Source organism: Trachinotus anak, unplaced genomic scaffold, assembly GCF_046630095.1.
Source record: "Trachinotus anak isolate AG129_WGS33_773 ecotype Australia unplaced genomic scaffold, CSIRO_AGI_Tana_v1 ptg000025l, whole genome shotgun sequence".
In the NCBI taxonomy this organism is placed as follows: domain Eukaryota; kingdom Metazoa; phylum Chordata; class Actinopteri; order Carangiformes; family Carangidae; genus Trachinotus; species Trachinotus anak.
Genome location: NW_027273876.1, coordinates 3,380,010 through 3,403,458, shown reverse-complemented (window position 1 = coordinate 3,403,458; position 23,449 = coordinate 3,380,010). Strand labels below are relative to the sequence as shown.

Here is a 23,449-nt window from a genome sequence, read left to right as displayed (position 1 = left end):
GTTCCGGCACTGACGGCGTTAGCGATCGTTCTCACCTGTGTCACAAGGAGATGAGTTTAGCATAAATGAATAAACTTGTGATGAATCAGTATTGAATTAAGTGTCAAGTGAAGTAATTGCGTAAAATGGATCTAAATGGGGATTAGAGGAGCTCAGAGGCCTGTTATAAATAAAGTTTTTATGCTCAAATCAAACGCTTAAAGAGTAACTGTGGTTATTTTCAACCTTTTTTTCTTTTAGCTTTTGCTGTCATGTCAGTTCTATCTAATCAAGAACAGTTTTTTCCATTTTGTAGAATTCTCCCTTTCTTTTATTAATATAAAAACATTGATTAGTGCAGCTTTAAAGATATTACATCCATCCTATTCCACATTTTCTGTATCCTATATTCTGAGTCTGCTTGTTCCAGCTCCAGCAGATTCTTATGGCTGCACCATTCAATTAAATGGAAATGTCCTGGATGTCTGCACTGTTTTTAGTCGTAGTTACACTGGTGGTGTGGTAATGTCTGTCTGACGGTTGCTGGTTCACCACTTTGGCCCAGAATGAAATATCTTAACTATTGGAAATATTGTTATCAAATTTGGTGCAGATATTCTTGATGCCCAGACAATGAAGCTTCCTGCTTTGGATGATCCCCTGAGATTATCTGTAGCGCCACCATGAGGTTGACGTTTGTGGCTTTGAGAGAAGAACTATGGGATGGACCGGCATGAAATTTAGTTGAGACATTCATGTCCACATCAGGATCAACCGTTCTATCTTTGTTGATCCTCTAACTCCATCATCAAGTCACAGTTTATATTTTCACAGACATTTCCCTTCAACCTCAGCTGCACTTTGCGTCTGGTGCTGTTTGTAAATGTATGCTAAGATGCTAGAATAAGATGGTGGACGTGCTAAACTGCATACATCCTAAACATTAGCATGTTAGCATTGTCACTATGTCATTGTCTGACACAAGATTTAGCCTGGCAGTTTTAGTGTCTGCTCAGCTGCGCAGCATGAGTTTCTACTAACTGACCCACAGGCAGGCTGCTGTTGTTCAGTGGTTTAAGTGATTATACTTACACAGGAACATAAGTTTACTTTAAAACTGTGATTTTAGCATCACTACGCTAATGCTGTTTACAGTGAATTTTACAGTAAGTGGTGCATCCTGAAGTTGCATTAATAACCTGCTCTGTTCCCTCTCCAGCCTGATGAGGCTGTAGTTTCCACCGAGCACCTGAGTGCCGGCTCAGACATGAGAATATGAGGTCATTTATCTCACTCTGCAGTATCATCACCGGTGGGCAGCACACATTACACCAAATACACACACGTACACACTGAGGAAGTGTCCTGCCTGGAAACAGCGCTAATAGCTAATGGCTAATTTATGCAAAACCTAGTCCATTTCCCTCCAATGCTTTTGCCACTTTTTCATGCTCGTTCTCTGTGTGTCCCACCTCTGGGTCTGCTCCCTGTGTGAATCTACACACTTATGTTCATATACATAAAAATTGACTTTTATGTAAGCTACTTACAGACTGAATCACTAAATGAAGAGGGAGAGCAGAGGCTCTGCTGGCTGATGGAATATTCATGGACAGCTTTTAAGGGGCACGAGGGGTGAAGGAAGGGGGAGACAGAGAGAGAGGAGAGGGAATGATACACTGCTGTGCTTCCAACTTTCAAATGCATTGTACGTCAGACTTTTCCATCTAGGCTTGGCTCTTGAATAAAAAAACGTGTCAGGTGTTTTGTGTGTGTGTGACGTCTGTGAAATTAAAACTTTGCAAATAATCATCATTCTGGGTGAAAACAGGAGATAATGATGAATTCTAAAAGACGTTAATCAGTCACGACTGGAGACTCAGACTGTTGACTGGTTTTAATTATTTTCAATGCAGCAAATACCTAAATCCAATTAACCATAATATGTCCTCAGGCTCACCGACATCAAAACAGAGATGAGAGGCTGGTTTTGAGCTGTGGTTGATAAACACACAGTGTCAATCTCTTTTCATTTTTAATTAAAAAATAAGAGGAGCGTTGCCACTGTCCAGCCTGTGGCAGACGGGCGGCTCCTCTGAGCCTGGAGGTAACGCCCGACCAGCCTGATTTCACTCGTCAGGTTTAGAGCACAGTGCAAAATGCTGCACAGCCGGTTCCACCTGGAGGACGATTCTGTGCCAAATCTAAGCTTTGATAATTTCAGGGAGACAAAACCTCTGAGGACTCCTCCTCCATCACCTCCAGGGGATAACAAGACACACACAAACACACACAAACACACTCCTCACATACCACATCCTCTCCTTGCTTTCCCTCTATTTTTTTTTTTTTTTTTTTTTTTTGCTTCCACTGTGTCCTCTGCTCTTTGATGTTGCTGCCATTCAGCATGAATCCTGCAGCTCGGATTTAAGTGTTTTTTTTATTTTGTTGTGGAAAAGGGAAAAGTTAAAATTAACTATCCTACAACCAAGGCCTTATTTACATGGTTTACTGCTGGAATGTGGAAATACAGATGATTAAACAGGTTTAAACAAATCTCCATCTGTAGCCAAACTTATCTCACAGACCCACTTCCTGATTCATTTTCAAACGACTAAACCTGCTGTAATTGTGCACACACAGTTCTCCTGTGAAATGAGGGATTTTTAATGATATTTCAAGTCTCAGTCACTCTCTAAAAAAGTGGTTCAGATTATCTGACACACATAACACATAACGCTAAAACAACCTTTTTAACCCACCTTTTTCTTTAAAGGAATAGTTCGACATTTTGGGAAATGTTTGCTGTCTTTTAGAAGAAGTGCATAGATTAAACAAACAAGACATAATTAGTCAATTAATTATCTTTAGAGGGGCTGGAAGGCAGATTTAGCTAACAGTTGCCTACCTGCAGCTTTGTATCTGGGTACAGAAGCGAGAGTGGCATTAGTGCGTCTCCAAAAGTTTCCAAGCTTTTTCTTTTAACATGGTCCCACAGGAGAAATAACATTTTATGACCCAGGGAAATCTGATAAAAAATTTCACAATGAAAAAAATGTTTTCAATCACCTCATTTAGTGTCATTTAGTTTCTCAACCTCTTTATTTTTTTATTTTTTATATAACTGTGGTGTAATATCTGTGGGCCCAGGCAGTGACCACTGATTCTCTCTTCTCTCCTGCCTCTGAAAAAACCACGGACGGCCCACCTGCACCAAGGCTCTCCTCTCCATCAGAGGTTTTTTGGCTTTAGATGAGTCACTTATCCATATTCTTTCAGGGAAGAAAGCCTCACCTCTTTCCGAACTCTGCTTTTACTTCTCTCAAAAGCAAACAGCAAACTCACACCTCCCACTACCCATGTTCAAGAGCAACCCCACTGACTGCACCAAACGCCACCGCCGTCTTTGCACAGCGGCACAGCAGGATTGCAGTGATGAGAGATGTGGGCTTTGTTTGACATGGAGCCTTGAACACTGCGTGACAACCGCAGGGTGACATAACAGGGTTGTAGCTGCGTTGCTTTTGTTGTTAGAGGACACCTGGTTGCTTAGGAGACTGAAGGAATGTGATGTAACGGCTGTGTAATGTGACCACTCACTCCCTCCGCCCAGTCAAGGCGCTGTGCCCACTGTGGAGGCATAATGTAGAGTAATATGCACAGTACGTCTGTGAGTGTGTGTGAGCAGCTGACAGTAGAGGGGCTGTACAGAAACAACAGGGAGTTATAGTAAAAAGAGAGAAAGGACCTCATGAGTGACACAGGAGGTATCCTGGTTTGAGAAAGAGGTAGAAAGTCCACTTCAGGCCTGCAGTTTTCACGCTCACTGGGGATTCACATGATTCTTTTTGTGTCTCACAGAAACCAGGTTACCCACTTGCTTGCCACTCATTGCTGGACTGCCTAAACTCCCCCTGGTGCACCTAAAAATAAATACTCACACTCTGAGAATGCCCCACCAGTGCTTTGTAAGAAAACGTCTTCTTGTTGACATCTCAGAAAATGTTTGCTATTTCGATTCTGCTGCGGCTGCGGCGTTATTCCTCTGCTTACATTACATGAAATACATAAACGGGAAAGAGGGAGAACGGAGTCAGGGGTGTTGACGACACTGTCACATCTCTCAGAGGAAACGGGGCCTGCTTCTGTCTGGAGTCAGACGTAACTAACAAACTGTCATCAGATTGACTCCAAGTATACAAAGAATGATTTCAACTGTGAGATAATCTTTGTGTTGGCAGCAGGGCCCAGGCACAGCGCAAAGATTTCCAATAAATACGTAGCTGAAATACAGTGAGAGTGACGTGCAGGCAAGGAAACACTCAGTTATGTTTGTGTTCTGTCTGCTTCATCATTTTCTTTTGCAGAGAAGATTGAAGGAGGATTTTTTTTGGGTGCACTCTTCAGTGACTTTGTAAGAGAGGACCCAGCTGCTTTGGATTTGCAGGTGTGTTTGGTGTGTTTCTGTGGAGCAACCACAAAGGGCTTGCAAGAGGTGGAAATGCAACTAGAAAACTGCTTGTTAGCTTTCAAGGACGGCGTCAATGTTAAGTTTATCTGTGGAAGGTTTGACTGCTGGTGGTGCTACAGAGCGATGCACTGATGAGTGGGTCCCTGTCAAGTTTGTATCTCTAGCGTGTAAATTTGTGCATGAACATGTGGATTATATGACAAACAGTCCAGCTGCTTGTAGAGGCCAAGAATGAAATCATGTGGTGCATGCAAGCTAAGTCCCCAGTTCCACTCCACAAGACATGTAGCGGTGTAAATATTTTAAAAATCTGCTTTACAAATGTTTAATGAGGGAGGAAACGTTTGTTAGAGACAGACTGAATGCTGGGTACTTTTTAACCTAACCTGCAGAGCTGCAGAGACAGCTTGAAAAGTAAAAGCTGAGCCCTAAAGGTGAGCTGAGAGGACATGAGTGGGAGCAAACAGATGTGACTTCGTCCAGGCAAAGGAAGGTGCAGCCAGGTGTGTTGGAAATGTTTCAGCTGGGCTTCATGACTTCTTCCTGAACTCAGAGAAAAAAGGTGAGAGGCCGGACTGAAACAGACAAGAGTCTAGTTACTGGTCTGAGATCAGTCAGAGCTGGAGGTGTTAGCTTAAAGCTAACTTCTGTATAAACTCTACATTAGCTGTTAGCGGTGAATAAACCCAGACTGCACAAACAGTTCAGGCCTTAAATTCACACGAATAATGCAAAACTAAAATTCACGTCACTTTCAGTCTACAAAGACATCGAGATTAAAATACTAACCACGCCTGCTGCAGCAACTTCCAATGTTGCCTGTTTATTTTTAAAAGATTTTAATGTCACAGTCGCACAGAATAATTTCCAAATACTTTCTGTGGACATGGTGTCAGTGTTAATTAACACACAAGTATAAAAATACAATTAACTGTAATGTTTGTGGGCTGGCATAAAAAAAGATTGGAGACTCTTTTCAAAGTGTGGTTGTTACATATACTGTATTTCATATTTGTCTAGATATTTGTGAAGATGAACTGACAGAAACTAAAATGCTGCTAGCATACAATTATTTTAGCCAGATAACAGAGCTAACACTGTGGGGTAATAGTTTATTTATTTTGATTATTTTCTGATCCAACCTAAACATGTTAAGATACTATTGAATGTAGCTAGTCTTGCCCTGGCTTTGGGGTAACATCCCTGGGTATTGTGGGAAATACAACATGTTGTCCGCTTTATTGTTATGTTGATGGATAATTAATTATATGGCCAAGGGGGCAACAGCTTAAAATTAGGCATTTAGCTAACACTGATAGATTTACAGTGATGGTTGTCAAATTTTATTAGCCCTCAAGAAAATGAATACTGTCTGTGAACACAGCTACAGCAGGTAGAACAATAAAGGCTGACCAAACATCCATCATGAAAACGTCTTAAATCATCCAAAACGTCTCAGCCAACGGTTCAGTCTGTGCGTCCAGGCTCAATGAAACAATATCACATCTATTCAGGGTCCAAGAATGTGTTCGAGCACGCTGTGTTTCCTGCAGGAAAACCTTGGTAGCACTGTTGCTTGCGTGGGCTGCTGCTGTCCATGGTGCTGAAAGCCAATATCCAGATGAACTGTCCACAAAGGGCAGAGACAATGAATTCACGGATCCTGGTGCAAATCGATACGATCATATCGATAATTCAAGAGGATGTACATGTATCTTCGTTCTCTCCTCATCGTTTTCCCACACGGGGACAAAATGCCTTATGTAACGCTCCTCAAAGACAATGTTTTCTCATCATATTTGCCAGACCCCCACATCTGGCTGAACACAAAGAATTGTGCACACACACACACACAAACACACACACACACACACACACACCATGTCGTTATCCTGTGTGACTAAAGAAGACAGATCCACACAATTCATGTTAAAAACAATGTTCCTGCTCCCATATATCACCTTGTTTTATTAATATTGCAGACAAAGATCTTTTCTCTTTTATTTCAAGCCAGACGATAAGAGATAGAGAGGCGTTGCGTGTGTGCAGGAGCTCGCTTTGTGCAGACAAAGGAAGAAGAAGGTGGAAGCAGGCGAGAGTGTGTGTTTGAATGGTGTTTCTTCAGTCTAATGATCTATATAGTATGTGTGAAGTGTGCAGAGACACGTGAACTGCAACACAGGGGTTCAGTGCCCTAACGAGGACGTTGCTGTGCCAGTGTTTGTGTGGAATAATTGGGTGTCAAATGCAGCCCTTGCACCTGTTCCCCCCCGAAACAGAAAATGCAGCCCAGTCTGCAAAACTCGTTCTCTCCCTGTTCTATCTTTGTTCGTCCTGTCAGCTGTGCTGTAATCTAATGTCGTTGTTTGCTTTATCCTCCACAAGTGTTGCATGTCCCCAACTCCCCCAGGTCACTTGGTTACAGAACGTTTCTTTCTTCTGTCATTCTCCTGCCTGTTTTTCTATTTCTCTCCGTTCCTGTCACTCTGTTGGCGGCATCCGCCTCAAAGTGTGGGTGCTGACTGCTGGTGCATGCGTAGCTCCTTCATTAACCACTGTGTGTGTGTGTGTGTGTGTGTGTGTGTGTGTGTGTGTGTGTGTGTAAGTGAGTGAGACAGTGACAGAGAAAGGGATGCTCCATTTTAAGCCATTTCATTCATCAGGCTTATGCATAAGGATGATATAGACACATGCCTACTAACCTGCTGGAGGGATAAAATATCTCTAATGGTATTTTGGCTTTTAATCACAAGGCCCGGGGGTAATTTTCATGCTTTAGGTTTGACTCTCGTCCAGACTCTCAGCTCTGTGCAGTAAGTTCACTGCTAATGAAAAGAGTCTCTGAACCTCTGAGGTTCGTTTCATGCTAAAAAAAAAGTTAAGCTGCCTGGCTAAAAACACAAACACATGGATGGAGTAGAAGTGAGAGGAAAGCGCTTACCGTATCGCAAAGGTGGGACTTTGCCTTTGCTTTTCAAGTCCCAGGGGAATCACAAGTCTTAGCTATGAAATCCCAAGTCAAGTCCAAGTCCTGAACTTCGTGTTTTAGTCTATTTGCTTTTCACAAAAGACATTTTTACAGAGTACAGCAGTGGCCGGGTTTCCATTGCAGTTTTGTGCAAAATAAAAAAAGACAACACAGTTGTGAATGGTTTGTGTTTCCATTGAGTGATGTTGTGCTAATAAAGCTTTGTTTTCTCCTCTTGCGAAATTGTCCGAATGAACATGACGATGGATTTTTGGCCCTTGGAACTGGTTCCCTGGGGCCTGATACGGCAGGCGCCACAACTTAAATCCGAACTTTAATTTTTGTGAAATATTGTTTTGTCAGATCATCTGGAAAAACCACCTCATATGAGCGGATACAGTTTTTTACAATGAAATTCACATGTTTCCATTACTCGTTTATAAGTTCTCAATTTCAAATTGCACGTTAAGCAGGTTAATGGAAACGAACCTAGTTAAATGCAAGAGTAAAAGGCACATTTACATCACCATGAGCAGATGTTGCTGTGCACTGAGCAGATAATGCTAATTAGCTGAACTTTGACCCAAGCTGCACTGACATTTGTGGGCAGAGTGAACTGAAAGATTCAAGCAACAGATTACTAGAATTAAAGAAAAAAACATACAGACAAAAACTGATATTAGCTTGAACTGTTTCTTACAAAAATACTGAACTGTAGCCACCTACTGCTAACACCAGTAGCATTGTAGCTAAGGTAGCATCTTTTAGTACCGTGTCCTGGAGTACCAGAGTACCACGGATAAAACTGCATCAACTAACAAACAGTGCAAGACCCCTGTTTGTGTTTGCATTCATCACTTCAAATAAACTTAGCACAGGTACGTTCATCCTGCGACACAATTATCATCAATCGTGATGTTTTCCATGATTATGTCTGTTTTTTTTATGTTTTATTTCATCAAATTACTTGTCAATCATGTCAGCACTGTTACTGAAACTCAGCACTGGCTTTAAAAAATTGTACATACAGGACCAGTGTGTGTGTTTTTGAGCGTGTCTATGTGTGTGTGTGTCTCTGTGCTGAAATAGTTTTCCTGACACGCTGCTCTCTCAGTTTTCATGTGTGCGTTTGTGTGTTTGTGTGTGTCTCAGCTCTCAGAGTTACAACTGTGCCAATGTGACGTTCAGATTTACTCCAGGATCAGACTCTCTCCCCCTCCCCCCGACTTCAATACTGTTGCTCCAGCACATTTCCTATGCCCCTTACTCCTTCTTCCACCCCCTCACTGTCTTTTGATTGCCCCACCACACACACACACACACACACACACACACACAAACTCACATATACACACACACACGCTCTCCCCTTCATCCCTTAACACTCCAGTCTCTGTGAGAAGATGAGCATCAGAGAGCAGCAGAGGCTGGTGGGTTTAATGTGTGTGTGTGTTTGTGTGTGTGTGTTTCTGTGTGTTTCTGTGAGTGAGTGTGTGTGTGTGTGTGTGTGAGTGTGCGCGAGGGCTGGGTAAAGGGAGAGAGGCCATCATCGGCTGAGCAGTTGTGTCCTTTACCAAGGACTTTCAATAAAGTCTCGCCTTGACAAAGAGGCACATATGTGACTGGAGCGTGCACACACACACACACACACACACACACACACACACACACACACACCTCAGACAACACACACACACGTCCATGTGCTCTGTACTGTTTTCTTAATGACACCTGGATGAGCAGAGGTGTTCCCATTGTGTGTGGCTGACGTCACACATGTGCACACGCCATGAGTACTCCGCTCCCACGATGCACTGCTCATGTTTATCATATATTCTTTCTGATCCAAGCCAACGCTTTCTTCTCCCTCACACATCATCTTCTCTCTGGATTCGTCCAACAAGCAGCAGCAGCAGCAGCAGCAGCAACATGCTCTATTAATTAATCAGCAGCCTCAGATTGTCCATCAGGAGTCAATTAAACACTTATATTATCTGTTTCTAGCAGATTCTTATAGATCTTTATTTTTTTTTTAATGGCGGCCGGAGTTGGAATTAACACCATTATTGTGCAGCTCCATCTGCAGTTGGGAATAGTTTGGGTAATTTCTATCGGCCTTGATTGGATTTGAATTTGTTATATAATTTAAAAATGGAATAAAGATCTTGTTTATGTAATGATAGGGTCTCTCTCTCCTAAAATAAGCCTTTGTGTGCATAAATCCGCGCTGTGCTTCGCTGGTGATGATGCATCTGTGTGGGTACGTCTGTTACGTGCGCTTTTGTCTTGTGCATTTTCCATGCATTTGATGTCTCTGCATCTGATGCAGCTTAGCCTCCTCATGCGCAAGAGCAGCTAATGTGACTTCAATGGGGCTGAAATTGAAATCTAAAAATAAATAAATACACAATTAACTAGTTTTTAGTGCGAGTCCTGTTTCTAGATGCTCTATTTGAATAATTTTTCATTTCATGCATCTTTGGTAAACATTTTCCATATTTTTATTTTTTTAGCATATTTGTGTGTGTGTGAGTGAGTATGTGCCAAACGCTGTGTGTCTGACTATCAGTCTGTCTTTTAGTCAGTGCATGACAGCAGAACAGACACGTTGGAGGAGGATGTGATGTTCTGTGAAGCACACGAGCCTTTAGATGCTGGAGGAACAAGACAAAAGTGAAAGCCAAGAACGAGTCAGGGCCACTGGCGCTGGAATGATTCGAGCTGCTCCAGCTGTCAAGGTCTCCGGCTGGCATTAATGTATGAATTTACCAAGAGGCGGAAGCTCACAGAGAGGTGTGTGTGTGTGTGTGTGTGTGTGTGTGTGTGTGTGATGGGATCTGACTGATACTGCTTTCCACTTCAAGGCTATGAAGTCATCGCACGCTGTACTGTTTTGCATTACAATGTCTCCCTCACCACCTGATCCTCCCTTGCAGCACGTCATGAAAACACAGATGACAGCTGCAGCATAAATTACACCACAGAACCAGAACCACACTGTGCTGTGTGTTATCATTACAAACCATGAATAAATAAACCAGGAGACTCACCTCAGAGGAAGCCCGCTGTACAGAAGGCTTCAGCACAAGATTAGAGCTGTGACATCAGCGTGTTGATTATTTTTCAGATTAGTCGGTTGATTGTGCAGTCAGTGAAAACCTAAAGCTGTTCACTTACAATGATATAAAACAGATAAAAAACAAAGCAAGCAAACCATTAAAGGTGGAGCCAGTGAATGTTTGGTATTTGTGCTTATTAAATTATTTAAAATGAGATTATGTAACTTTTCAAAGACGTCATGTTTAAGCAGTTTCTTCTCCAGTGCATGTTGGTAGCTCAACCTGAATCTCCATCTCCGCTGAGCTGAGGCGATACCAAAAGGTGACGTGAAAATACTGACTGGTCCAGAGGGAATCGTCACTGCTGCGTCATCGTTGTGTGAGTCGCGACGTTCTGAACAAACACTGCATTTTTAATTTCTCACATTTCTGTTTCTTCTACACTTCAAATGCAGCGACCTGCAAAACTACGTCATGGTCAGTTGAGGAGGTGCAGACGTTTCCCTTCAGTATCCTCCATCGTTCATGTGTGTTGTTGAAGATGACATCACAACAGCTTCATCACTATAGCAACAACATCACATCTAGGGGGTACTAATACTACCTGGTATTAAAAGAGTGGGGTTGAGTTGAGTTTGGTCTGGTATGACCATAAGTAGCTTATGGTGGCTAATAGATGATATTCCTGACACACATACACACACAGTCTTATCACCTAAGCTACTGTTATACAAACCTGTGTTTTAGCATTTATCATTAACCTGACATGTTCATTTCAGCTGATTGTGGACACAGAGGCTGCTGCTCAGCAAAGGTTATATAATCTGGTATCAAATGATTAATTAATTATCAAATTTGAGTTCAATCAACTGGACAATTAAGTGACTAATCTCTTCAGAAATGCATACCACAAACAATAATAATGTATATGTGCAGCCAAGAGTGAGATGTTTTTTCTTTCTTTAACTCTTTGAAGTGATTTTCTCGGCCATGTAAGGACAGCCGAGCGAGAGCTGGCAGAGGTAAGGTGATAATTCTCCGAGGGCGACACCTTTCCCATCACACTCCGTCATCTGACCCATTGTTATTACAAAAAACGTTGATTAGCGCGGCTTTAAATCTCCCACTGTCTGACCTCCTGTAAGGCTAACCACTCCCTCGCATTCTCCTCTCACCACATTGTGTGTCTCATCTATCCTGAGCAGCCATGTTTCACTCCATCCTGCTGGCGAGCCAACTGTGCATTGAGAGAAAGCCTCGCACTCTCTTTCTGAACATGCTCTGTAACAGCCGAGACCAAATTACAAGCTTTATTTCAACTGGGAAACACACTAGTGCTCATGAGTCATCCGACTCGCTCCCTGTGTCAGCATGGCCTGTACGCATGTGTCGCATGTACACAACATGTTTTGGCTGTGTGTGGCTGTGGATAACTGGGTGGGCTTTAATTGCAACCAGAAGAGAGAGAGAGAGAAAAAAAAAAAGTCATTCTTATCTCGCCCTCTCCATCTTTTTCTCTCTGGTCTTTGCTTTTTGGCTGCAGCTTAGCTCGACTTTGACTCAGATTCCAGAGCCAGGGAATCCAAGTATTGGATTGGTTGTAGTAATAATGAGGAGATTAATGTCTTTTGTGGAGAAAGTTCTCATTCAAAGTCAAAACAGACTTTTTTTTTTCTGTCTTCACTCAGGGGGGCTGCGATGAACTTTGCTGCTGAATACCAAGATGGATGAATGACAGAGCAAAAGAGAGAGAGAGCAAGAGAGAGGGAAGAAGGGAATAAGAAAGGGGAGGGTGGATGGTTAGAAAAAAAAAGAGGGGAAGGAATTGACGGTTCACTTCAGCTCCGTTTGGAAAGAAAGATGAGGGGAGCTGTGGAGAAAACAGAAAACGGAGAAAAAAAAATACAGCAACACAGCTCATTGTCTCCATCCTGCCCCTGCCATCAATCTCCTGCATGGCAGCTGCCTTGCTCACACACACACACACACACACACACACACACACACACACACACACACGGCACCCTGCCCGCCTGCCTACACGGCTGATTCCCCGAGTGATGAATCACGGCGCGGTATGGCATGGCACAGCACGGCATTTGTAAGAGGTGGTGTTTTTCTCTTGTGCTGACAGTCTGTATAAGTGCTTTGTGTTGTGTGTCTGTGTATGTGTACATATGAGTGTGGGTGTGTACATTGTTGATATGGACAGTAGTGTGGCAGGTGGCGTGGGCCTGCTGCGTGTGTGTGTGTGTACATGTGTTTTAAAAGTACATAGAGCTCTGACAGTAACCAAGTCACACAGCAACAACATCTCTATTACACAGAGCTGCTGCTCAGCCTTTAGGTAGGAAAACACGCATGCTTTGGTCCAAAAAAGAACACAAATTATTATTGTTGTCTGTTTATTACATGTGTTTTTTTTCTTTTAGTTTATTATACCGGGACACAAATTTAAATTTCAGCAGCTGCTGGGCTGTAAAAAAACATTTATTCGGTGTAGAGATGGTAAAGTGAAGCAGAGGTGGTCAGTGTTTGAACTGGATTTTTAAAAAAAGGTGTCGATACTTGTTGTTAATCATGTTGAATAGTTATTAATCTGAGGGTAGAAATCAGGGCTGAAGACACAGGTCACGTCCTCTGGGGGTGGTGGGGGTTACAGTCTTCAGTTAAAAACCTACAAACTGTGGGTCCTTCACAGGCTGATCCCCAAAAGGCTGTAGATGCTTCACTTAAGTCTGGCTTCTTTTAGGCTGACAAAGTATAAAGGATGTGCATCGATATCAGAGCATTTACGGTGCTCTTCATTAGAGCAGGGCTGTCACGACATCAGATTCTCACTGCACGATTACAGAATTCACAATAACGATGTTGTCACAATATGTGTAGAAAACTAGAACCAAAAAAAGAATAATATCAGTAAAATACATTTTTAACTGTGTTTATTGTGTGTTTGGTCACTTTTTTTGGAAAATGAATTAGACTCAAATAGAAGATTCTGTGACCACAACTGTGCAAAAGCAAACAAAAGCAACAAGATGAAGGAATCCACACGGTCAAACATCTGCCGTCAACGTTTCATCATGAGTATTATTAACACGATATCAATATTTCATTTTCGCAACACCTCTACTTTAGAGAACATAAACATGTTTAACACCCTTTCGTCATTGAACAAAATGTATCAAACTGCTCCAAGCATTAGTGGTTTTATGAATCTGAACAAGGAGTCTCTGTCTCGGTGCTACAGACGCAGTCCACTCATTTCAATATCATGCCACCAGAATATGATTCCTGAAAGTGTGAAGAAGCATTTAGCCTGTAATTTTAAGATCTAAATAAAATTGTAACTTGCAGTTCAAACACTAACCGAAATTAATATGCACAAACTGTCCTAAAATGTAGCCCGGTCTGTAAACACAGTCTGTGGACACAGGATTCAGAGGCAGAGTTAGAAAACTAGAACTAATCCAAACTGACTAAAGTAGACCACATACACACACACACGCACACACACACACACACACACACACACACACACACACACACACAGCTGCCTCCTCTCCACATTGATTAGAAAGAGGCAGAGCTGAATATTAGATAATGATGCTCATTTGCACAGATCTAACCTGCAGGTGCTCAGGTACTAATTCAGGCAGTGGAGGTGGTTACTCTTTATACTTGACACATGCAGGCAGGTGAGAATGACACTTTCTCAAGGTACCTGACTCAAATAGTATTTGTCAGTATGTCTTGGCATTAGTTTGAACCAGTCTGGAGCACCAGATGGTTGGGTTTTATCACGTCAGGTTGGAGTTAAAGTTATTAGGCCGGTTACCAAAACTGATATGGCTCAATGATTGTGTTCACAAATCATTTTTCTTAAAAAGAAATCTCACAGACTAAAAAATTACCTGCTTTATTTGACATTCAGATAAAAAAAAACAAAACTGCAAGCTTTCATTAACAGGATTAAAATATTACATCCTCTGTATTGTCCTATATGAATGGCACCTCCTGGTCCTACTACCCTCCCTCTTCCCACCAACTGCAGCTCCATAGCTTTCTTTTTTGCAACTTTTCATTCATAAGTAATTTTAGTGGACTATGTTTAGGAAACAGCTATCTTCCTAAAATAGATTTTTCCAGTATCAATGGACAAAACCAACCGGGGCGTCTGTGTTTACATCCAGTGTGAGTTCGGTGTCAAGGCCGATCAAATGATCTGTAACATCAACTCTGTTTGCTCAGTGGAGAAAATAACTTTCACTCTTTGCCTTCAAATACTGGGAAAAATGGGAGTGCTATAATCATTCAGACTGCACTGTCTTTGTCTGCAGCTTCCTACATGAACTGTGGACTGTACAGCTCTGTATTTCCTTTATTATTGATTATTTTGTAACATCCCAGACCTCACTTCCTCTGTTTGCATAAAAAAATAAAAAGGAATAAAAACATAAATTAGGGCTGCATGATATGCAAAAAAAAAAAAAAAAATCATATTGTGATTATTTTGTCAGATTTTGCAGTTTGCAGACTCAGTAAGAGTCATGGCTTCAGTTGATATGATTGTTTTTGCATTTCATTTTCACTGAAAAGTTTTAAAAATAATAATGATGGGTGGCCTGGTAGTTGAGTGGTTAGGGCGCATACCATGTGTGAGCGCAAGATGCTCTTAGCAGGCAGTCACCGGTTCGACTCCCGATTGGTCTGACTCTTTTCTGCATGTCATTCCCCTCTCTCTCTACCCCCTTTCCTGTCAGTCTCCACTGATCTATCATAAAGGCCAAAAAAAAATAAAAATAATGATATGATTTTTGTTGAGGCTTGTACCAAAAGAAAAACCTGCAGCTCCTGTGATTTTGATATTGCACTTGGCCATATTGTGATTTCAATTATATTTTGATTAATTGTGCAGCCCTAGTCCCAGACCTCACTGTTCTGTGTGCGTTAAAAAACAAAAACATAAAATAAAATTATATATATACATATACAGTATATAAAAAAAAAATCTGTAACAAAATCTTGTGAGTTCTGGCCACACAGAAAAAAAAACGTGTGAGTTAACACAACATACAAGATAAATAAAAATACAGTGTCGGCCCAGCTGTGGTTTGTTGACGTGTGTCTCTCGTTGTGTTTCTTTGTATTTGCTGCAGGTTTCATTATCCTGTGAGTGTCGTCAGTTTTGTGAACTCACTCCTTAATTTGCTTGTGTTTTATTTATCCATATTTACTTGCTTGGGGTTGCGGTGGATTGAACCCTCTCAGCCACCGTACATATGAACACTAACCCACCATTGCTATGCTGTGATCCCACCTCAGACAACAGTGCTCTGTTTTCTTCATCAGTTTCAAACCAGCGTACTCTACCTCACTGTGAGTGACAGGGAACATGAGGCCGACACTAACACATCACTTCTTAACTATAATTGGAGACATTCATGCACAGGCTCCATTTTAATCAGTTTGTGTAGAAGTTTCTAACACTTTGTTGTCATTAGTTGTGTCTTTTGTAGTCGCTGTGTCAGAGAAACAGTATTTGATGTGGATCAGACACGTCTGGTCGACCTAGTTAATAATGCTGGAGCGCAGCATCAATATGGATCCACTGCATTGGATTAGTGCATCAATACCTACTACCTGACTCTCTCTCTCTCTCTCTCTCTCACACACACACACACACACACACACACACACACACACACACACACAGAGCAGTTTTCCTGCCTGTGTGGCTGCTGCTTTGTCCTTGTACTGACACACATACACACATATAACACACTCTATCTTTGCTCTGACTCATTTCCACACTAAGCCACATTGATGCGCACATGCACACATGTCTACACCAGCGCGCACACACACACACACACACACACACACACAGTGACAATCAAACCCTACCTGCCGGCATGTTAATAGGTTCTCAGTGTGTGCTGTAGTGTCCAGCTCTGGCCTTGTTCGCTGCAAAAGGAGAATTTTAGCAGAGGAAACAGGTGCAGTGGAGCGAAGCAAGGCATTATGGGAGCATTTGGCGGATGAGCGCGGGGCAGAAAGGCACACCACCTCTCATCGCCCTGGACTCTTCATTCACAGACATACTGTCTGAGTCAGAGGTGCCAAATGTCCCGCCTGTGGGGATCACAGGGTGGCACTGAGAAGAGCTGGACTGTTGAATGCCAGACAGAGAGCAGGGGTGGGGGGTGGGGGGTGAGGGGGGGTGGGGGTGTGGATGAGGTGCAGAGAGGGTGGGTGAGGCAGAAAAAGAAACATTGCCTGCTGTGGGGAAGGAAGAGGAGGAAATAGAAAGGAAAGTGGTTGCATCTCTCTATAAGATCCAACATTAAAACCCCCTCTGCTGGGACTCAATCCCCCAGTTTCCCCTTTGATCCTGCTTCTGTTATCACTGGAAAAACCCAGCCTTGACCCAGCTGGCATGATTTCTGCTGCTCTCATATATTTACGCCCTGGGATACAACAGAGGCACTGAAATACACAGACAGAGCCTCGTACATATGCATGCACGGGCTTTATGGAGAAGAAAATAATAGCTCCTACATACTGGAGTTTCATTTTCTCCAGTGTTACCGAAGAAAGACTCAAGCTGCAAAACAAGAACGACAATGGACTTTATCAGCGCTAACATCTGTAAGAAGAGATTTGCCCCATTATAGTCAACTGCGATACCACGATTAGCTGACAGGCAGACACAAACAGATCTCCTGTGGAGAGAACAATCATCTGTTGCTTCAATCCTCACAGGATCCCAAAAATATGATTTGCAGTATTTACACAAAGCACCAGCTCTGGGATTTGATTGGGTTATGAATATTTGTAAATGGATGAGGCTTGCTCTTTCTAACGCATTGTGGGAAACCCCACTGAGACTTTAGAGTAACTCCAGCTCTTGTATCTCGTGTCAAATCAAGGATACAGCAAGTGTTTGCAATGTTACTATTTCCCTTTTAAAGACACCAAGTCTAATAATATTATACAACCTCGCAGTTCTGCTCTAATACTAAGAATGCAAAAATACGAGAACTGAACCTCAGGTAAATAAGTAATGATGGAGAACAAATTTCTTTTTGTATATGCAGTTTGTCAGGTTGCCAATAATTAATATCCAGTTTGTGCTGTAGGTTTGTTCACTTCATCTTTTCGGAGGAGAAAGTAAACAACTGAAATGAAGAACTCGTGTAAACTAGTTTTTTTTAGACACTATAGCTTAAGGTGGTATTCTCAAGAAACTCTGTGACTCCTTATTTTCTATTGAAAGGAGGCAAAGGAAAACGAGAATCAAATCCTGGTGAAAACGAAAGTAAATTGCTGGCTTCAACTGACTTTTAAAGAAATGGCTGTTTGGTATTCAAACATAGGTCTGCTTTACTTAAATGTTTTATAATGGCTCCATGTAAACATGCAGGAATGGAGCTGCAATTCTGATGCAATGTTCGGTCCATGATGAGCTACGGTGCAGTGCTGGAAAATAATGATAGGGAGAAAGAAAGGAAGTTGCCTCATAGGCACCATCCAACCTTGCAGGATTTGGTTTCTCTGAGTGTTCACCTGAAATCTGCTAAATTTTTTTCAGTTACTCAGAAAACAGTCAGCCAATCAGAAGAGAGGCTCAGCCTCAGCCTCTTCTGATTGGCTTTCTTACCTGTTGTTGCTACAGCTCCAGAGAGAAGCCTGAGAGAGGAGATGTAAAACTACACTGAGATGGTTTTTGGTTCTTAAAACCACAAATATATCTTCTGATGGAGATCAACCCTTCAAATAAAACAGCTAAAGTGTAAAATATGGCACCTTTAATAGATGCTATTTCACATAAAACCATCATTCACAGGGTTATTAATAAAGTTATCATCTGCTGAATTGATCACGAGCTGGATCAGAAACTGGGCGGCTCTGCTGATCAGTTTCTTAGTGGAAAACCTGTCAGCTGATCCAACATGAGAAGAATCTGCTGAACAACATAAAGTTGACACATTAGCACAGTTTAGCTTCTTTGTGTATAAGAAACAGGTCAATGTTCTGCAGAGCAGAAGCAGAACATGAAGCAGATATAACATCTTTCTCCGTGTCCTTATTCAGCCCCTAATGTGACAGCAGTTAATTCAGACCTGATCTGTGAGAAAATGTCGGCAGGTCCGACCTCGTCAGACTGTTGTTGTGACTTTTACGAGTCGTGGCTCTGGGAGCTCATTCAAACACGAGACCTACATGTAAAATTTGTCACCACATGTAGGTAATGAACGCAATAACTTCTCGAGGTCTGCTGATGACGGCGACGGTGCTTGGCCCTTTCAGCACAGTGCACAGTGACATAGAGGGGAGTGGCGCTTTAATCCCTGGAGAGAGAGAGAGAGGGAAAGAGAATGGGAGAGGTAGTCTCAGAGGAACAGCGTCTGGCACGTGGGCCCCAGGTAACATATGACTTCTTGTGGTAATCACTGTAATGAAGCAGGGAGCTGGTTGGGAGCGAAGTGTCCGCCTTCACTTCTACTGTCCTGTGGGGCCCAGAGAGCCTCAGCAAATGAGCCCTGAGGTCCGGGAGATAGAGCGGATTGTGTGTGTGATTGGGAGGGAGGGAGGGAGGGAGGGGGAGGGGGGGTTGGATGGAGCTGGATGAGGGATATTTTGGGTAGAGAGAGCAGAGAGCAAAGGAAGGGAGAGGGGAAGGGAGGCTGAGTAGGAGCTGTGTGGAGAGAGTGTGATAAATGCCTCATTTCTGAGCTGCCAATGAGAGGAGCACAGACAAAATGGATGTTCTCGTGCCCCCGTCCTTTATGTTACCCCCGTCGATGGTAGACGAAGGCATTTTCCACACTTTACTGATACATATATATTTATACAGCCAGTGTATTCCCTGCTGCACATAGCCTGTGCATATGTGCACGACAGACTAGTGAATCATAACATCCACTTGGTGATATTATCAGATTTTTGGTCTATGGATAATTATGTCCTCCAGCCTGAATGTAGGCGGATGGTGTGAGCAGTTTCCATAGGATTTTTATGTAAATAAGGTCAGTACATGCAACAAGGTGAAGGCTCACCCCTCCTAGTAACCATTTTCTCATGCACTATGCATCCAAACAGAAACACAACCCCACTGTGGCAGCTCCGGCACTTCTGTAGTCCTCTGTTTGGAGGTCATTCAAAGACCACATGTGAAAACCAAGCATAATTAAATGAGCTGCTTTGGTGAAGCCTCCAGCAGCGACGACGCGCACACACAAGCTTTAACTGAGCGAAAGCTTTTTAAGTCAACATCCCACCTGAGTGGCTTTTACCTCATCTAACAAGTCCTACTACACAGATCACAAAAAAAGGTTGTTTGGCAGCAGCTTCCAAAAATGACCTTTTTCACTGTTCTATTTCAAACATGGGAAAAATCATGGCCATGGTTAAAGCTGCATTAACAGATCTTCTTTTATTGTGTTTTTTGGCGACACACAAACACTGACATGTCATCATCTTATGGAGCTGTTATGGTGCACGTGTCTCCTACTTAAATATTCAACAATAACCTTCATTTCAAGTCGTATTTGTGTCCCTTTGATGAATGGTCACTAACTTGTGTGTCTGTCTGCTGCTCGGTGCTGTACAGTGAGTTTACAGGAGCTTTAATAAAGTCCTGTCATCGACAGCAGCAGTCCTCAGGCAGCTGGCAGGTGACCGGCACAGTCCGTCTGAGTATGTGTCGTCTGCTTGATCAAACAGACATTTTTTTTTTAAATTTTATTTTTTCCTCCACACGTGTATTTTTTCTCTGTGTGACTGTCCCTCTGTGGTGTTTTTGGCTGCATGTGCACAGACACGGTGTGTTTGTGTGTGTGCCTGTGCATGTGGGAGTGCTTTTGGATCATCCTTTTAGACCAGCGAGGAAAAGAGCCATAGATTGGCTGAGGCTTTATTCCCCCCTCTCTCTCTCTCTCTCTCTCTCTCTCTCTCTCTCTCTCTCTCTCTCTCTCTCTTTCTCTTTCTCTGTCTCTCTCTCTCGCTAGAAACACAAGGAAAATAGCATCGTGGAGGAAGGGAGCAGATGAAAATAGCTCAGTAGGCAATCGCTGACTCACAAGGCAACGCTGGGAGTCAGGAAGGCATCCATTCCAGTATACATCAAATCAACTGGCCGTTGTGTAACTCTCTCAGCAGTACCCGTAAATCAAACCGTTCTTAGTGTGCCCAGCTGTCTCTAGAATGACTTTTGTGCACGTCCCCTCTGTGGCCGCATATAAACAGGGCTGTGACATCACAGGCGCCATTTATCACTTTTGACAGCACCGCCTGGAGACTTTGGGGGCAGGGGGAGGGGGGGAGGCCAAGGCCGGTTGGCTGTTATGCAGCATGGTCAGCTAACCGCCCAGCTCATTCATCACGCCACTCAAGGAGCGTGGGCTGTCAAAGCTCATGTTTTTTTAAGTACTGTGAAATGGAACAAGAGCACGAACCAGGCTCATATGTAAATCAGGGTGTGATTAACATATCAGCTACAGTACATGGACCGGTTACTCATGCACCCGAAGGGGATCGCTCACCAGAAATGTTTCTGTCAGTGCAAAAGACAGATGCAAAAAGGAGCAGAATGGCTTTGAACTTCTTCAGGCTGAGGTGTGTATCTGCTAGACTAAATTAATGTTTACATGCACACTGGTGCCTCGGTTATGTTCGGGCTTTTGGAGAATCCTGGTCTTATGTTTGCACTCGTAAACCTTTTCTCCTGGCTCTGATCCCAGTTGATCTTTTCCAGATTTCTGATCACTGTGTGTGCAGATGCCTCCTCGACTCCAGTTATGAAGACAGTGACACAAAAACAGGATGATGTGCACAGACATGTAAAAGATATAAACAACATGTTGTTTTTAGCCGTCTTGTGTCTCTTTGCAGTCTTTTTGTGTTTCTTTGTGGTCATTTTTTGTTTATTTTGTGGTTGTGTGGTTTTTCTTTTGTGTCTCTTTGCTGCTGTTTTGCATCTCTTTGTAGTTTGATTGACTTTTCGAACAATAAAAGTCAACAGCCACTCAAAATGATGTGATGTGCTGAAATGAAAGTAAAAGTTTGACGTAGGAGATGCACTGTTGCTTTTGATCCATTACTGATAATTAGCTGGAGAAGCTAAAGACACTGAAAATATGTACAGGCCAGAAACCAAACTGGGAGTTGGTGCAGAAATGACACATTTGCTGGATGAGGAGTCAACGACAGATCTGAACAGCTGCAGATGTTCAGAAACCTGGATGATGTTTAGACTCAAAGCAAATTGTCGCCTCGTGTTAATCATGCAGATTTGACCATCAGATCGCTGGTTCCCACAGTTGGTATTTTAGACGGGCTAGGGGTGCAGGAAGAATTTAAAATCTTCATTAGGGCGGGGCTACCGTGTGATTGACAGACTGACAATCAGGATAGAGTACAGAGCAGGTCAGATCCACCCCTCACTCCTCCTCAGCTCCACCTTCTCCTCCAAATTTGTTTCTTCTGGTTTCCAAAAACCAAGATGGCGACGGCCAAACTGCAAACTCGAGGCTTCAAAACAGCAGCTCACAAACCAGTGGGTGACATCACAGTGGGCTGATCTCAAAACGAACCAGGTTTCCAGCTTTTTCTTATTTTTTCTCTCTCTCCTTTTCTTGTTTCCTGTTATAACGGATGAGAGTTATGAGAGTTTGTCTCTATTCATGTCCACTGTGTTGCATCCTTGCACTCACTCTGCCTGTGAAATCAGGTTCACCTTCATCCTGAACTAACATCAGCATGAAACACAGCGATGAAGAAATGTCAGTTTTCCCTTTGTTGAATGTAAATGTCACGTCTCAAACATGATCAAACCCAGGATATAAGTGAGCACTTGCACATGCTCAGGGTGACTGACTGGATCATTGTGTTCAGGTCTGAAGTGAAGAGACAGCGAGGTGCTGGGTCATCTTCAAATTTCACATGGAATAGCAGTGTCCCTCAGTCGTCCTCCTGTGTCTCTCTGTACCCACTTTGCTGCTGAATATTTGACATGGTGTGTGCTGGCAGTACAACTGCTCTCATTTCAAAACTGCTTTGTTCTTTTTTGTTTGTTGCGAGTCGCTTGATGTTTTTAGGGCCGATGCTCAACCCCTGCCTAAATTATAAAATGCTGTTATTTTTGGTAGGTACATTTAATTGAATGGAAACAATCTGGTGATTTAATAATTAATCTGTCTGTGTCTGTCCTCAGGTTGAGGCTCTAAGTGATGCAGTCTCTGTTTGGCGGAGGGGAGCTGGGGCTGCTGGGAGGAGGCGGCGACGCGGGAGGCCTGAAGGAGGATGGCTGTGGCAGCGTGGCGTGGCGCTCCTCGCCCCTGCCCCCCGACGATGTCTACTCAGCCTCCCACTTTGCCCTTATCACGGCCTATCAGGACATCAAGACAAGGCTGGCCTGCCTGGAGCGAGAGAACACCAGTATCAAGAGGAAGCTGAAGATCTACGAGATCAAGGTAAAGGGTTTTTCACTTCAAAGCCGCATCACAAAGTCAAATATTACAGCATTTTGGAAAACTAATCATCTGAGTTGTTTTTGTCCTTGTTGGTATCAGGCAGCAGGTCTCCGGCTCTGACAGCGAGAAGGCTGGTTTTGTTTTTGATTTATTAGAAGTCTCTTAGAGGTGGAGAGAGCTGTCCACTCACCCTCAGCACTTTCCATTTTTATTGAGGCTATGCAATTGTACACAAAGATAAAAGGAGGGAAAGCGTCGGTGGGCTTTGATCCTGCAGCAGCAGGGGAATAAAGTTGACTCCAAAAAGGAAGGAATCATTTTTTCTATATATAGAGGGCAGAGGGCTGCTGAAGTTTTAACTAATGTTTAAATAAATAAATAATAATATGTCCCATCGGTAACAACTGAAAAGAGGCTAAATTAGCAGCTCACAGGAGCTTATGTAGTTGAGTGAAAGTCCTTTAAAGTAACAACCAACCCTTTTACACCTGTATTA

General features: G+C 42.8%; 2 protein-coding genes across 2 annotated transcripts in view; both read left to right on the top strand.

Annotated features, from left to right (window-relative positions):
- Positions 1–23,449, top strand: part of cdk5rap3 (CDK5 regulatory subunit associated protein 3) — a 288,850-nt gene that overhangs the window by 134,368 nt on the left and 131,033 nt on the right. The window lies entirely within an intron of this gene.
- LOC139608931 (TANK-binding kinase 1-binding protein 1-like) overlaps positions 1–23,449 on the top strand; it is a 67,711-nt gene that overhangs the window by 9,481 nt on the left and 34,781 nt on the right. The window contains exon 3 of the mRNA XM_071463080.1: positions 22,695–22,953. Within this exon, the coding sequence (XP_071319181.1) occupies positions 22,711–22,953 (243 nt within the window). The 5' untranslated portion in view covers positions 22,695–22,710. The remainder of the gene's footprint in view (positions 1–22,694; positions 22,954–23,449) is intronic.